General features: G+C 42.5%; 2 protein-coding genes and 1 long non-coding RNA gene across 3 annotated transcripts in view; 2 read left to right on the forward strand and 1 right to left on the reverse strand.

Moving 5' to 3' along the window:
• pfkfb4b (6-phosphofructo-2-kinase/fructose-2,6-biphosphatase 4b) overlaps positions 1-16,021 on the forward strand; it is an 82,567-nt gene that overhangs the window by 27,021 nt on the left and 39,525 nt on the right. The gene's annotated exons all lie outside the window — the stretch shown is intronic.
• On the forward strand, positions 135-5,886 carry LOC142895943 (fibrinogen-like protein 1). Its single transcript, XM_076037316.1, has 6 exons — positions 135-1,494; positions 2,511-2,706; positions 3,742-3,819; positions 3,894-4,006; positions 4,130-4,392; positions 5,234-5,886. The coding sequence occupies exons 1-6, from the start codon at positions 1,216-1,218 to the stop codon at positions 5,574-5,576; spliced, it is 1,272 nt and encodes a 423-aa protein (XP_075893431.1). The 5' UTR covers positions 135-1,215; the 3' UTR covers positions 5,577-5,886.
• On the reverse strand, positions 9,546-12,179 carry LOC142895782 (uncharacterized). The gene is made up of 3 exons (XR_012928255.1): positions 11,619-12,179; positions 10,758-10,835; positions 9,546-10,013 (listed from the first exon to the last, which is right to left on the reverse strand). It is a non-coding gene; the product is annotated as an uncharacterized LOC142895782 (long non-coding RNA).

The raw sequence follows: 16,021 nt of genomic DNA on the forward strand, positions 1-16,021 counted from the left end.
TTTTTTTTTTCTTCCCCCAATTTATTCCTTTATTCAATTTTTTTTAGACTCAATACTGACTGGTCTATAAGACCGAAATGTCCATGAAAAATAACATTTAAAAAAATAATATGATACACTTGCCATTTTTTTTTGTAAAGGCAATAAACCACTTAATGCACCCGTACCCCCATTATACCCCAAGATTAGAACATCATTTTTTCATTTTGTAAAAATGTACAACTTTCCCACTTTGCAACCCTGCAAAAGTGTGCGTCTGTGTTTGTGCTCCTTATTAGCGGGAGTGTGGCTCTGCAGGAACCTGATGGCTCGTGTTTATAGAGGAATTCCTTCCTTCGTGCGCCTATTGAATGGAAGGTCTTTATGGCCTCCTCGGAACGTTTGTCAACACAAACAATGTAGCACAAAAGGATGTGAGTGACAAAACGACTCACAGGAGGGAAGCAACCACATACCTGAAGTGTCTGCCACACATTTTATCTCTTGAAGCACTGCTGTGTATGCACGTTAGTGAATAAGGAAAGAGGTGTGTGTGTGCATCTGTTTAAATTGTGCAGTAAATGTTACACAAACTGATGTAATAGCAAGTTATAAAGATCCAAATCATGTGGGCAGGTCTAGAGCTCATTTACAGAATTAAAATGGTCAATTAACCTGAAAGACAAGTTTATTGGTGTATAAATTCACAGGGTGTGTGTGTGTGTGTGTGTGTGTGTGTGTGTGTGTGTGTGTGTCTCTGTGTCTCTGTGTGTGTGCGTACGCGCGCGTGTGTGTGGTTAAACATGAGGCTCTGTGTGTGGCTGTGTGGGAGTCTGGGAGAGAGAGAGAGAGAATGGGATGAGTTCAGGAGATGGACAGATTGTGTGTGTGAGGGGGTGGGTGCATTAGTCCGTGTCAGACAGCAAAGAGTGCCACAGTTATCTAGGAATCTGAGCCAAACCAACCTCAGGAACAGAGAGACAGCAGGAGAATGAGGAGGACAAGGAGTGAGGTGAACTGAAAGAGAGGACTAGCAGAGAGAGAAAAGGATGAAAGAAGCACAAAAAACAGGCAGCAAGACAGACAAGGACCGAAATAGAATTATTTAGAGGGGGAAAAAGACGGGATCGCACCTCCTGCCCAGGGAGGCACCAGTTAGTGGTAGTGAAGGTGGACCTCAGAGAGAGTTCAGAAGAAAGGTCAGGTCACAGTTTGCATCCTTCTATCAGTTTTTCCATGATTCCGCTCGGCTCCCTGGGTTTGCTCCCTCTGTTGTCTCTATACGTCGGAGCGCTGCTGTCGTCAAATGCAACTTTGGCCTGCACGTACCCGCCATGCACGGACAGTCTGGTGGCTGCGCCCATGCAGCCAGGCTCGGGTGCAGGAGCGGCCACCAGGACCTGTGAGATTCAACCGGGGACGTCGACTTGCAGGACGGGAGTCGCACTTCGAGCCGTTTCAGACGTCCCCCGTAAGGTGGAGCATAGACGCAATTTCCCCCAAGTTCAGCCAAGGGTGAGCATTTTGACTAATGCCCTTCTCATTTCAATCATCTATGGGATTCTATTTGTACTCGCTCAAAGCCGACCGCTTTTGAAAGCCCTCTTATTTTCGGACGCGTGCTCCCAGGAGCCTGAGTGCAACTTCTTGTCTGCAACCAGGCCCCGCAGGTCCGATCTCGAGGGACAGTGGGGCACATTAAACTTGGCACCACCTGACATTCACAGAGCAAAGACAGCGAGCAATCGTAGAAGATAAAATTAGGTCGGCTTTGGATGTGTCCTCGTCATACGGCGGCAGTGAGGTCATGCTGCGACAGGTGTGCGAGGGCTTGTGGTAACCAGTGACTGACTTAGGCCGTGTGCTGGGCACAGGGCATCCCCCTCGGGACGTGTTCCGTGCGTTTGAATGGCCCCGCGGCGTCTTTCAGCGAGAGCAGCCAGAGGAGCAAAACTCAGGGCCTTCATATAGAATAGAATAGAATAGAATAGAATACACCTTTATTGTCCACCAAGCAGGAAAGTTGTCTTTGGCTCACCAACACAGGAGCCAACTAGAAAGACAAGGACAGCAGTAAAAATACAAACACCATAAGAGATAAAATACAGAATAAGTTAAGAGGAAAATACAGTGAAAACAGAAGGTTGGTCTGTGGTTCGGTCACTTATGTTGAGTTAAGAATGCTAATGGCATTTGGAATAAAATACCTTTTGAAGGCTCCTTCCAGACTTCATATGCTCAAATTGACTAGACAAGAGGGCGAGAACGGTCGGCCAGGATGTTCCTCTCCGTCCTTTTGGTGTTGATGTGATTGTCTACACTGACATTTAGGGTTTGCTTGCCATCGTCACAATCTTATTTAATTACTTTCATCACTTAACTTAGGTGACAAAACCACGCAGATGGAACGTTCCAACACTCTCAATGAGTGTTCTTTGTGTTTGAATTGCCCCGTGTCTTTACGGCGAGAAGAGTGAAACTCGAGGGGGGCCCTTCCTTCGTGTGACACGAGCGTGTTCTCCTGTTTGCAGAACGCCGGCGTCAGAGAGCGTCTGGTCCAGCTGCAGCGTTGCGTGCACTCTCTCCAGGAAACGGGTGGCCCCTGGAGCCGCGGCGGCCAGGAGAGCAGCTCCCTGGGGGCCATCCTGGCTCTGATGGCGGCCGTGCTGACCGAGTGTGACCTCCACTGTCACAGCCAGGCCCTGGGAGCGATGGCCAAACGACTGCGTGAGTTGGAGAGCACGGAAAGCAGTCACCTGTGCGGAAGCACAGGCAAACGTGCAAAAACGCACGCACGCACGCGCACGCACAAATGCCACTGCTCTCACTCCCCCGCACATAGTAAACAAAACCTCAATGAGTCTGGCTAAGTGTTGGTCATAGGTGAGTGCATAGGAATTCAACTGAGGCGCTCGATGAGAGAGAGAAAAAAAACGTGTACAAACACAGAAACACTGTGGGGAAGCTTGAAAGGTGGCGTTTTGTGCGAGATTCACCCCAGCGATGAACGACAGTACTTGTGTTCCATGAAATACATGCGACTCTCCACAAATAAGAATTGTTCGATTTGATAAGAAATAGATTGATCTCCTCTCCAGAAAGCCGCGTGCTAAAACATTTAGGTCTGAGTATCAGCCCTTTGTGATGTCACAAAGGACACAGACATCCAACTCACCGCCGCCTTCTTTATGTAACGTTCCAAACAAGTGGAACAATGCATCAGTTCAAATCAGAAACCTAAAACTGTGTGGGCTCTGGACATCTGTAGATTATTTTTGGTTAATTATTCGTTCATGGCCCCCCTGCTGGAATTCAGGACAAAAAAACGTGTCTGAATCCAGATGCAGTAATGTACACTGAAAGGTCCAGTGTGTAAAATTGTCAAGGAAGCCCACCTGAAAGTGCGTTTGGTATTTAGGCCACCGTCAGGCAGGCTTTCTTAAAAAATGGAGGCGTCCATGGCAGCTAATTGGGAGCAAGACCCTTATTACTCTATGTATATTATTATGAGAACCGTAGATAGGAAAACCGAATCACTTTTATTGTACTGCAAGTATAGAGTTTCATTAGCGTATTTATGGGCAGTATGTTAAGCTTTTACCAATATAAAAATCATAAATCAAGTTCAATTTTACACACTGGACCTTTAAAGAGATTTAATCTGAACTGGAGTGACCCCTGTGTCGCATGAAATGTGTGGGCAGCCACGAGAATTCCGTCGCTGCCAACACTGCCGATTGAACGATCTGCCTGCTTTGACAGAGAGCGCTGCCGTGGGGCGAGAGGGCGAGAGAGACCTGCTGCTTTTCCTGAAGAGCATCACACAGCATCCACCCACGGGTAGGGCCGCTAAGTCCCGCCACGGCACGCTGCTGTTGACCTATTCTAAAAATTCAACTCTGCATTGCTCCTAGTGGCCCCCTTGGAGAGGTTGCATCCTCAGGACTGCGCAGAGATTTACAAGCTGGGCATCAAAGAGAGTGGAATCTACACCATCCAGCCCGACCTGCACCGGCCGGCACTGGAGGTATTTTCGCGTCCGCCGCAGTCGTAAACCAAACGAACAGGCGACCCCTTTTTGAGCATGAACCGCGATATCTATGGGACTTGAAAATCTGGGCTGCGTATCGGTGTCTTTGATTTGGCTCAGGCTAAATGTGACATGGAGACGGCGGGCGGCGGCTGGACGGTGGTCCAGACGCGGCAGCACGGCTCGCTGGACTTCAACGGGACATGGCAGGAATACCGCGAGGGGTTTGGCAGTCCGAAGGGAGAGCACTGGCTGGGGAACGCGGCGCTGCATGCCCTCACAGCCGCCGGCCAGCACCAGCTCCGTGTCGAGCTGGAGGACTGGCACCAGCAGAGGCGCCAGGCCACTTACAGCAACTTCAAAGTGGGCTCAGAGGCGCAAAGGTGAAATAATAGATGCTTAAAAGTCCAGCGTGTACATTTTTAAGGAAGCCTGCCTGACAGTGTGTTTCGTATTTAGTTTACTGTCAAGTGGGCTACCTTAAAAAATGGCGGTGCGAGATGGCAGCCAACTAGGAGCAAGACACTTGATCTCTGTATATTCTAATGAGAACCTTCTACGTGAAGAAAAACCACATCACTTTTATTGCACTGCAATCATAAATCAAGCCAAATTTTACACACTGGACGTTTTTCCTCATAAGTATGATTGAACAGCATGTATGAACAGTATTATCAGTATTTGTCTTCGAAGAAAACACAAGAAGACCGCAGTGTTTAGTGAGAGTGCTTGAAAATATTTTCACAGAATGTAAAGGCTTTTTTTTTTTTTTTTTTTTTGCTAACATAGTTTTTGAGTGTAAACAAAAAGGCAGGAGTCATATCTTGTTGCTAGTATTTCTCAACTCGCACTGTTGCATGCAGGTATGTACCGCAGCAATTTCTTCAACTGATTGGCTTGAGTCAACATATACATTAGCTTGATCTGGGAAAAAAGTGCTGTTTGAAAATAAAAAGTGCCGCTCTTCCTCTTCAAATGCAGATTAGCTCAGATCCAGTTTATTTTTTTCTTTTTAAGGACAAAATATAAAACAAAGGTTACAAATGTAACTGCGGTGTCATGAATCACACGGAAACTGTTGAAAGCTAAAACATTAAGTTTCATATTTTGCCCTTAAAAAGGAAAAACTAAACTGGAATGTATTCAGGACATTAGCTGAAATGTTGCAAGGCTCATCCTCTGTTACTTTCGGGGCCCAACGAACCAAAATGCTTGATGTTGTAGGTACCGGCTTACAGCGCGGGAATACTCCGGCGACGCGGGCAACGCTCTGAGCTACAGCAAGCGCTACAACCACGACGGCAGGTCCTTCAGCACCGCCGACCGAGACCACGACCGCTACTCCGGCGGCAACTGTGGCCAGTACTACGGTGCAGGCTGGTGGTTTGACGCCTGCCTGGCGGCCAACCTGAACGGCCGGTATTACCACGGGCGCTACAGCGGCGTGACGGACGGCATTTACTGGGGGACGTGGTACATCTTGACCGATGGTCGCACTGGAGAGCGCTACTCCTTCAAAAGGGTGGAGATGAAGACGAGACCCAGGAACTTTTTAGAGACCCCCTGATGGCAGCAAGTGTTTCAACTGGAAAGGGCCATTGGTGTCACGTTGAAGAATGGATATGTATCCGGTGAAGGTTGAAGAAATGAATGTGCTGGAAATGATGTGTTAAACATTTAATTGGACTTGTTTGTTCACACTTACTCGATGAAAAGAATCGTGTCATCTGTTTTCGAAGGATGTCTGATGGAAGTAAATTCCAACCAAGAAAACTGTTCATTAAAACTGTTGAATGATCTGTGGCACCCCAATCACTGTTTTGTAAGGAATGCTAATTACCCAAAGTTCCATGATTAAACACAAACTGTTTCCAAAAGTATTGCTTAAGTCTTTTTTTTTTTTTTTTTTTACTGTATATTTGAATGTGTCAGTGTGTTAATAAACTAAAATTAAAGATTCTTTAATGTAATTTTATTCGAGAAAATCCATCAGTCCATCAGTGAAACTAAAAGAAGAAAGAAGAAAGAGGGCTAATCCCAAAAAGCAGTTCAAAGGTTAAGTGTGTAATTGTGTTTTTTTTCCCAGAAGAAACAGCGACATCAAGTGGTTACATTGCAGATTGCAGCGCTCTTTCGCTCATCCTTCCTGTCCCAAGCTTACCAGTGAACTACAGTCGTCTGTTGCTGTTTTAATTGAGGATGCGAGCATTCACCCTTAAAAGGAAACGCTCTCTCAGGTGACCTGGATTGTCCACACCAGGCTTCCTTAGAAATATGGTGGTGCAAGATGGCAGCTAACTGGGAGCATATTCATATATGAGAAAAGCAAATTACTTTTATTGTACTGTGAGTGTAAGTTTTTATTATTGTATTTATGGGTAGTATGTTATGCTTTTACAAATATAAAAATTGAAAATCAGGCAAAATTTTACACACTGGACCTTTAAAAGTAAACATAAACACAAAACTTGTGCGACAGCCATCCAAATGCTGTTAAAACCCTCTCAAGGCAGCGGCTATATTCGTGCTAAACTAAAACTGAAGCCTGTGCTTTCACCCTGAGCAGGTAGAAGGCCAACTTTAGAGCGGTCGCTTTTGCTCACTGTTCTCATTCTGTCAGAATGATGCCACCCGTCAGGGGCTTTGCACTCAGAAGCCACTACACATGCACGCCGTGAGCACACCGATGGAATACTGCTTCTTTGGGCGCAGGTGTCAAATGGACGGCTCGTCCTTTTGCCGTGGCTCAGTGTGTTTTAGATGTAACACTTCTAAAACACTGGGTGATGGTGAGAGGGAAGGTAAAATATGTTACATAAAGAGAGAGTAGAGAGAGTGGAGAAGGGTTTGATTATTATTACTATTGTTATTGCTGTAATCAATGCACTTAAATGACTTGAACGATGTATTTTTTCTTGCACTACTTTATTTTATCATGGTTTTTGTAACAACATTGTAGTAATTCAAGAAGCCTTTTGGAATGTTCATATATGATGTTGATTAAAGTCCTACTGCATGTATTTGCTCTTGCACTTTGAATTGCACTTCTTACTTACTGACAGCAGCTTCTCAGGGAGTTCACTGTCAGTCATTGTGTTAATTCTAAGTTTTGATGTGCACATGTGAGCCTGTGTGCCTGTGAGCCTCTCACATCGTGTGTGTGAAAGCCTGCAGCTATTTCAGTAGCAGTTCACAATGAGCTGTTAGTCTCTCCTAAGAGGCGAGCGTCTAATATTAGTCCCGCACATTTGTTGCCATTGTCGTATTTCTCCTTAATGCCAAATGGTAAAAGTTCTGTTTGCTGCCACCTAGTGGCTTTTGTCATGACATAAAGTCTTACTCTAGAGGCCTCATGCGAAGTCGACCTTAGGTCCACGATGATGATGAAATGGAAACAAAGAAAGACACAATAATAACACAACATTAAATTAATTTGGTCATTGAAACAAGAGCAAACGGCTTTGAAATAGTTGGGTGGTATTTAAATATTTGACTACTAACACAATTACTCAGTCTACTCAGTCATTTATTTGCATTGAACAGCACAATCAAACACGTCGTTTTCACTTGTTCCACTCAAAGGCCGCTTTACAAAGAACTTTAACAAGAAATATATATGTAAGTAAATCTGTTCATACATTTTAATCCATACATTTGTATGTACATATGTATTATGCCAAAATGCCTTTTCTCCCATGCCTTTTTGTGTCCATCAGTCTTGTTGACAACGGAGGAACAGAGAGCCAGGGGTGTGTCACCACAGTATCCTGGCTCAGTGTCTGGGCTGGGGTGATAGTGGTGGGGTTACAGTGTTCGAGGGGTACCTGCAGGATCTGCAGCCCCAGGGCCGGAAGCACAGCCTGGGCAGCAGTTGGCAAGCACATCCCTCAGAGAAGGTGTTTCTCTGAGGGAAATTTCCTGATGACATATTATACATCTCCAGATGAATGCAATATGCACACTTTGCACAGAACAACCTTTACACTATAGGTTGTAATGCAGGCTCAATTTGTTGCAGGCACACATAGTCTATTTGGTTCGAATCCCTCAGTGGAATTATCAATTTACACAGCTGTTGCATGTCTAACTTTAAAATAATCATAATAATGACAATAATAATAATAATAATAGTAATAGTAAAAAACTATAACATAACAAACATAACTTTTTCTGTCATTAGTCAGCCTGTAACAATGTCAAGTTCTGGGGATTCATCACAGGAAGGACCTTTAAAGAGCAAACAAGTCCCGCTACTGGTCTTATTTTCATATAAAGAAAGTCTTTGTCACAAAAATTGTCTCAACCACTGACCCCTAAACTTGACTGAATGGGCCCCGAGTTGTTCCGTCGTGCTGTTACCACTTAACAGCAGGTGGCAATGTTGCTTAGGAAACAGAAAACATGGAAAATGGATTTCCTCTCTTCTGGCCAAGTCACAGCGGAAGGCCCAGGAAAAGCGCGTCACACCAAGAGGCAAAAATATGGAGACAACAAGGAAAGACGAGTGGGGAGTTCCATGGAAATCAAAATATTTGGGGTAACTCCTCCAAATCAGTGTGCCATGGAAAATGAGCAAAACCCATTTCTGTCATTGCCTTTTCAATCAGAAAAACACATGATGTAGAATAGCCATTAAAAACAAGTAACAAACCAACTAATATCTGAATAATGATTTTTTTTTTCTTCTTCACGTAACAGTTTCATATCGTCACATTTTAAAAGTCTCATTGCATTCTGCTCTTTTGACACTGGGGGCGCCTTAAGTGAAGGCTGGAGGTCAAAGGAAAAGTTCAGTGCGTGTGGAGGCATTAATTCCTGACGTCGCCAACTGCTTTGTATGGACTAATCTCCACGCTGCCTTATGCAGTGCATGTGCCTAACGCGTGTTTGTGCGCACACGTGCACATCCGTGAACGTTAATGCCGTTATCGGCGACGCGAGCGGCGGCGGCCGACTCGACTCTATTCGTGAATCTAAATGTCGTGTCGATGGAGTTTTGGGGGGTTGGGTGGAGAGGAGGTGGAGGCGGGAGGGGGGGGGGGGTCCACGTGGCACACGTGCGAAGGCGGGAGCGGGCTGAGCCGGAGGAAGGAGAGGGGGTCGGGGGGGGATGAGTTTTGAAAGGTGCGAGCAGGCCGTTAGACCCCCCCCCCACCCACACACACCCTGACCACAGGACCACTGACAGACAACGTGTGCCTGCTTTAATACTGGTCCAGCAGAAAACCAAAGTGAGGTAGCGTTCCGTTTGAAACCGGAATTCACCAGAACAAGTGTATCCTGATGTGGTGAGGAGCAGGGGGAGTTGGGGGAGGCAGGGAGGGGAGGGAGGCAGGCCTCATTCTATCTCTCACTGTTTCTACATCTGCGCGCAAAAGGGCTAGAACGTTTTTTTTTCTCGTTTTTTTTTAATGGCCGAGCCCTGAACCCTGCAGGGCCGTCTGCTGGGAAAGAGCTCTGATGACTGAGGGACATTTTCACCATACAATGTGTGTAACGACGAGCAGCATGTGCTCTTCTTTGGTGGTGTGCAGTCAAGTAAAAGTCTGATCTGAAAATCAAAGTGTGTTTTTGGCCTTCATTTCTGAATGTGTGTATATATATTCATAGAGCAGTTCCTAAATATGTAACAGTGGTTCATCTTTCACAGCAACATTCACAGATTCTTCAGTGGTTAGCGGTGCAGTGGTTAGCGGTGCAGCGGCTAGCGCTGTCGCTTCACTGCAGAAGGTCGTGGGTTTGATTCTGGGCCTGGGGCCTTTCTGGGTGGTAGTCTGCATGTTCTCCCTGTGTCTGCGTGGATTCTGTCCGGGTTCTCCTGCTTTCTCCCACAGTCCAAAAACCAGCATGTGAGGTCAACTGGGAACTCTGAATTGTCTGTAGGTGTGAACGGGTGAATGGTTGTTTGTCGTGGCCCTGCGTTGAGCTGGTGACTTGTCCAAGGTGTCACCCTGAGCTGGGAGAGGCTCCAGCCGACCCACACAGCACTGAGAGCAGGAGGAAGCTGCATACATAGAAAATGGATGAATAACATTTTTGCCCACAGACTGAGACTTTTAAAACATTTCCCCAGAACAGGCAGATGTCCAAATACTTAAGGGCTTTTGGCCCTCCTAAGCACAAGTTTTAATCTCTCATCATTTCTGTTGAAAGTATTTTTTTTGCTCTTTGTCTAGGATCCATGCCACCAAAATATCATTCATTCATTCATCTTGTATACCCGCTTATCCCTATTCAGGGTGACGGGGGTCTGCTGGAGCCTCTCCCAGCTGTCTTAGGGCGAAGGCAGGGTGACACCCTGGACAAGTCGCCAGTTCATCGCAGGGCCGCCACCGAAATATATTTTAGCCACATTTTTTATCTTGTGTAAACAACTCACTACAAAACCTTTCTCTTGAAAAATCTTGTTTTATACTCTTCGTCTACTTAACTGGAGAACAGGCCAGGACTTTGAATCTGCTTTTTAGTAAGTAAGTAAGTTAGTAAGTTAGTTATGACAGAACCACTTTCCTATACCACCATGAACACACACAAGTCTGCTACCGGTAAAGTAGTACATCTGATGCTATTGTTAATATGGCATTATAAAACAATAATACAATCATTAATTCATGGAAAAGAACATTCCGAGGGTGCTTTTAAACTGTAATGTCTAAAAATATAGACCTAAACTATGTTTAAATCCTGAAACTGCTAAATATTTACACATAACAAAGGATATACTTGATAAGGCTCGATGGAGATTTACCTTTTAAGATCACTTTATCAGCTTTTCTGGGGGGGGTTGTATTGTCTCCGTCTGATCCATCAAACTGCAGGGAAAACACTGCGGCGGGAGGACAGGTGAGCAGATGAATGCTGATTATGTGGATGCTGTTTAGGCAGATTCTATTTCAGAAATCAGAGGATTATCTAATCTGATAATGCAGACTGACACAAATGCTCGTGAAAGGGAAACGGCAGGGGGGGGGGCACAAGCAGCTCATCATAATCCACGCGGGAGCCGCGAAACGTTCAACACTTAATATGTAAACAAATGCACGCTGCTTTTAAAAATGCCAAATAAAAGAAAGGCTGCTTGTGTGTGTGTGTGTGTGTGTGTGTGTGTGTGTGTGGATTGGGAAGAAGCTAATAATGTTCAGTTGCGTTCCTCTTCCCTCTGTTGCTTTGTCAAGTCAAGCCCCTGCACACACACACACACACACACACACACACACACACACACACACACACACACACACACACTCTCTCTCTCTCGCTCTTTCTCTCACTGTCTCTCTCTCTCCCTCTGCAGGCCTCTGTGTGTGTGTGTGTGTGTATGTGTGTGTGTGTGTGTGTGTGTGTGTGTGTGTGTGTGTGTGTCTTCAGTGTGTGAAGCGCACAGGTCAGTCTGGCATTGCAATATCTTTGCAATAAGTTTCCTTTATAATAGAATAAACTCTTCACTCTGGACCTGCAGTGCACACACACACACACACACACACACACACACACACACACTCATTGGACTAACCATCCCTTTGATTAGTCACCTATTAAAGCAGCTTCTCCCTGTCTGCCGTTTTCTGTTTACCCACCCAACCCCCACCGCACTGGAAGCAAAACCAACCTCTGTGTTGCAGCGTATAGGAGGAAAATGTCAAGATATTTCATCGCTATGATTTGCCAAAAAGTCTAAATATGCTCGCTTTGAAAACTCTTTCAGGCCGTTGATTAAAAACATATTTAGAGTCCTCACAACGCTGGAGCAGACGCACACCAAGCTCATGCAGAATGCCTGAGTTAGACGATCTCACCCAAGTCGGGAAACAGAAAAAAAAAAGATGTTTTTAATTCTACAATTCCTTGGACAGCTGCGGTGAGACAGAGTCTGATTGACAGGTTGTTAGTGACAAGGTGTTGTAAACTTTCACTTCCTGCTGCTCTCCAGGCAGGAAGTGAAGTAGTGAACCTCTGACCTGTAATGGGTTAACTGCAGACTTTCTCTCAGGACTAGACACAATGAGACAAGAGATCAATTCCGAACTTTAAGGAGACACACAGCGAGCTCGAAGAAATCTAATCACTGCTGTGTTATGAGCTGTGTTTGACAGACAGTCAGTGTGCCTCCACGTTCACATTAACCCTCTCATATGTAATGGTCACTTAAGGGAGCACGCATCAAATTGTCATTTTTTTTATTGTGTAAATGCGTTTTTTAGGACACAGTTGATCCACATGATCCAACACTGTGGATGCAACAGCACCGGTCCAGCCGCTTGCAGCCAGTACACAGCCTCTGGAACTGCAGCTTCATTTTGACAACAGCAAAGAAGGCAGCGAAAGTTCAAATAAATAAATAAATAAATAAAGTTTAAAAAAAAAAACAGTTCACGGGACACTAATACACAACATTGTGTATGATATATATGTACAATGGTAATGTTCTAAATTTGAATAAATAAAAATTGCAGAAATGTATGAAAATATATTTTTAAAAAAAAACGTTCTGGGCCTTTTTCATGCTTAAAAAGAAATAAAAACGCTAATGGCAAAGTCTGTTTTAATTAATACATGGAAGAGTTGCAATACCCTCCTTCTGTTCAATCAAATCAAATCAAAGAGTCGTTTACTGGACAGATTCCATAAAATCCAACAGTTAGTTTAGAGTATAAAAGTTAAACACATCACAAGTGATACAGAATATAAAACTACACACCTATCTTATTGATTGCAAAACTAGCTGTCCCTGAGAGCATCGTAACTATTAATAACTGCTAATAATAAGTATATCGGGTGTCAGATACAGATAGAAGTGAACAATCAATAATCCGACGGTGAAACATTCAGTCCTCAGATTTTCAGTGCAGTCAGCTCAGCTGCTACTTCCATAGCAGCAGTGAATATTTCAAGTAGGATCAGGAGAGTACAAAATTGCGTGCAGGGTGTTCCTCTAGGTGTCACTGTCTGCCCGACTGTTCCAAATGGCAGCGTCTTTCCTGGCGCGAACAGAATCTGTTCTCACACAGCCCTGAAAATATTCATCTTTCTTCTGCAATGAAACGAGTCTTTACAAGAAAATGGAGGGGGAAGCCTCCAAAGAAATAAAACTAAAGACTTTTTTTTTTTTTTTTTTTTTTTTGCAAAATATGTGTCTCAATTTACAACAAGGACATAATATATGTAATAGAAATACATGGAGCCAAAGATGAAGGAGACAGCAGCTCAACATTTTCCACTACTGATATTTCATAAAGGTTATTTTCACATCAATTGACCTTTTTGGTTTGGCTATTGTGTTCCTATTTGTGGTGTTTTCCTATTGTGTTGTGTTGTAAACCTGTACATCATTTTGGTGAGTTAAGTTGTTTTGTCTTTTTTCTTTTTCTCCCTTTTTTTGAAGCGCAATATAGTGACTTGAGTGTAAACAGCTGAACTAAATTCAAATGTTTCAGTTTTTGACTGAACCAATAATCTACCTTTAATTTAAAAAAAAAAAATTGATGGCCATAAAAACGGCTGATTTCATTCAATGACTGAATCTACATGAATCCGATGATTGCATTTGTGTAAGCTTCTAATCTAAATGCAACAAACATCATCATCCATGCAAACGGTATTTTCGGACATGGAACTAGTTTTAGTAACTCTCAAATCTAAAAGTGAGTTTACTATATGTATATCTAAATATATATATAATCTTCTTTTTTAAATTTCTTAAACACTAAAAAGTTTTTTTTAAGTCCTCCAAACTTTTCCACATTTTGCATTTACAGTAGAGGTTGATACAAAAAAAAAAATCATATATATAAATACACATATGCTGTATGTGTATATATTTCACTATATATTCATCTCTCTCTCTCTCTACATGTATATATTTATATATGTATATATATATATATATATATATATATATATATATATATATATATATATATGTATATATATATATATATATATATATATATATATGTATATATATATATATGTATATATATATGTATATATATATATATATATATATATATATATATATATATATATACATATACATATATATATATATATATATATATATATATATATATATATATATATATATACATATACATATATGTACACATACATACATGTTGATGTTGATGTTATTAAACAAACATAATCTGTCAGAAATGACAAATATGACCTGCACAACCAAAACAATGCCAAATCTTGAAGCTTTGTTCCTGATCAGAAACTGTGACCATATTGGGATGAATCAGTCACTATCAGGCGGTATGGTACTAAAATAACAATACAATCAGAAACACATTTTCCATTTAAAATACTAAAACTAAAGCCATAACTGTGGTGTGCATCCATCAACAAAAGGTCAGCGCGTGAGATTCGACTATGAAGAGAAGAAAGGAACTGCTCCGTCACTGTATTGGGAAGGGGTGGTGCGGATGGTGTTGGTGTAGGAAGAGGAGGAGGTGCACTCCTGGTTGGCTTGACTTTATGTTTGACCTTTTCGGGAAGGAGAACTAATCCTTGAATATAATAGACTGTAAGATATGGAAAATGACTGCGCTGTTATCTCTGTTACCCTGGAGACCATCAGCAGCACCCAGAGCTCCTGCAGCTGCCAAGTTATTAAGCATCCCGTTTGTATATAATGGAAAAATACCTTTTCTCTGCCATAACCACGCACACCCATTATACATCTTCGGCACAGTACTTAAAAATATCTATCTATCTATCTATCTATATGTATGTATATTTTACTTATAGATTATATTTTCCCTGTATCTTTGTGTGTCAGCAGATTTTCTCTTGGCGAATAACAGCAATTCAAGGTACTTTTGTGCAAAAAATTGTAAATTCTTGGGACTAAAATATTAATTATATATATATATAGAAACGCGGTGTCTTAGTTAACAAGAAAACCAAACAGTGTGTATGTAAGATTTAAACCGCGATAAAAGTAAATAAAAAAAAATAAATCCCTTGCCTTTGCCTTGTCTTTGCAAATGCAATTATCTTATAAACACGACATGTGCGCGACGTCTTATTGTGGCCTGGTACCGCTGCCTTGCATTTACCAAAACATTTCCAAGGCAGATCTATTTTTCTGCTTGTGTGGAAGCGTCTGCGACTGTTTTATTCTAAATCCGACAAAGTCCAGCATGAAACAAATAAGATCTCACAACAAAGAACCGGAACCTCAGATGGCTTCTGCAGATAACTTAAAAAATAATAATGGGAAAATGGGGCCAAATTTATGCAGGGCAAAAAAAAAAAAAAAAAAACAACAACAACCAAAAAACAAAACAAAACAAAAAAAAAAACCCCACTGCGAATAAAGACTTTGCACATGCACAGCATTAATTGCTAGCACACCACGCGCACTTCTTCCTGTATCTTTGCATCATTTACACAGATCGGGTGCGGTAAACGATGCATTCCCTGCATTTGATGCATTTGTTGTGCGAGTTTGAAAAGGCGGCGATAATCTGGGAGAGGGAGATAAGAAATGCCATTTATTCCGCGGCACTTTGGAGCCTATTTCCCCGGCCGATCAGCCCCATTCTCCCCGACACCTCCAGCAGCTTGCTGATAACGATTAGGCTATTTATTATCTTCACAAAGAACAAAGATTAGCCAGCACCGATGAAAAATCACCCCGGGATGGGTTAAATCAGTGAGACCCAAGGAGCCTCGGCAGCAGTGGATTTTCTCTTTCTCCCTTCACGCGCACTCGCCACTCAAAAGGGAGCTCCACGTGCAATAAAGACAAATATGTTTCAAATAAATAAACAAACAAACAAACAAATAAATAAACAAATAGTTTTTCAACATTGCTATACAGCAGCAAAAAAAATAAATAAAAAAAAATACAAAAAAATACAAAAAACAAAAACAAAAATGCGAAGATCTACCAAAAATGTATTTGTCTTTTAATTAACGAATACATGTCACTGAATATAACAGCCGATTATTATTATTAACACACGAAAAGTGACATTTCATTTTTATTTAGGCCTATCTTTC

The sequence above is a fragment of the Nelusetta ayraudi genome, unplaced genomic scaffold, assembly GCF_046127955.1.
Source record: "Nelusetta ayraudi isolate G7.1 ecotype Tasmania unplaced genomic scaffold, CSIRO-AGI_Nayr_v1 ptg000050l, whole genome shotgun sequence".
Lineage (NCBI taxonomy): Eukaryota > Metazoa > Chordata > Actinopteri > Tetraodontiformes > Monacanthidae > Nelusetta > Nelusetta ayraudi.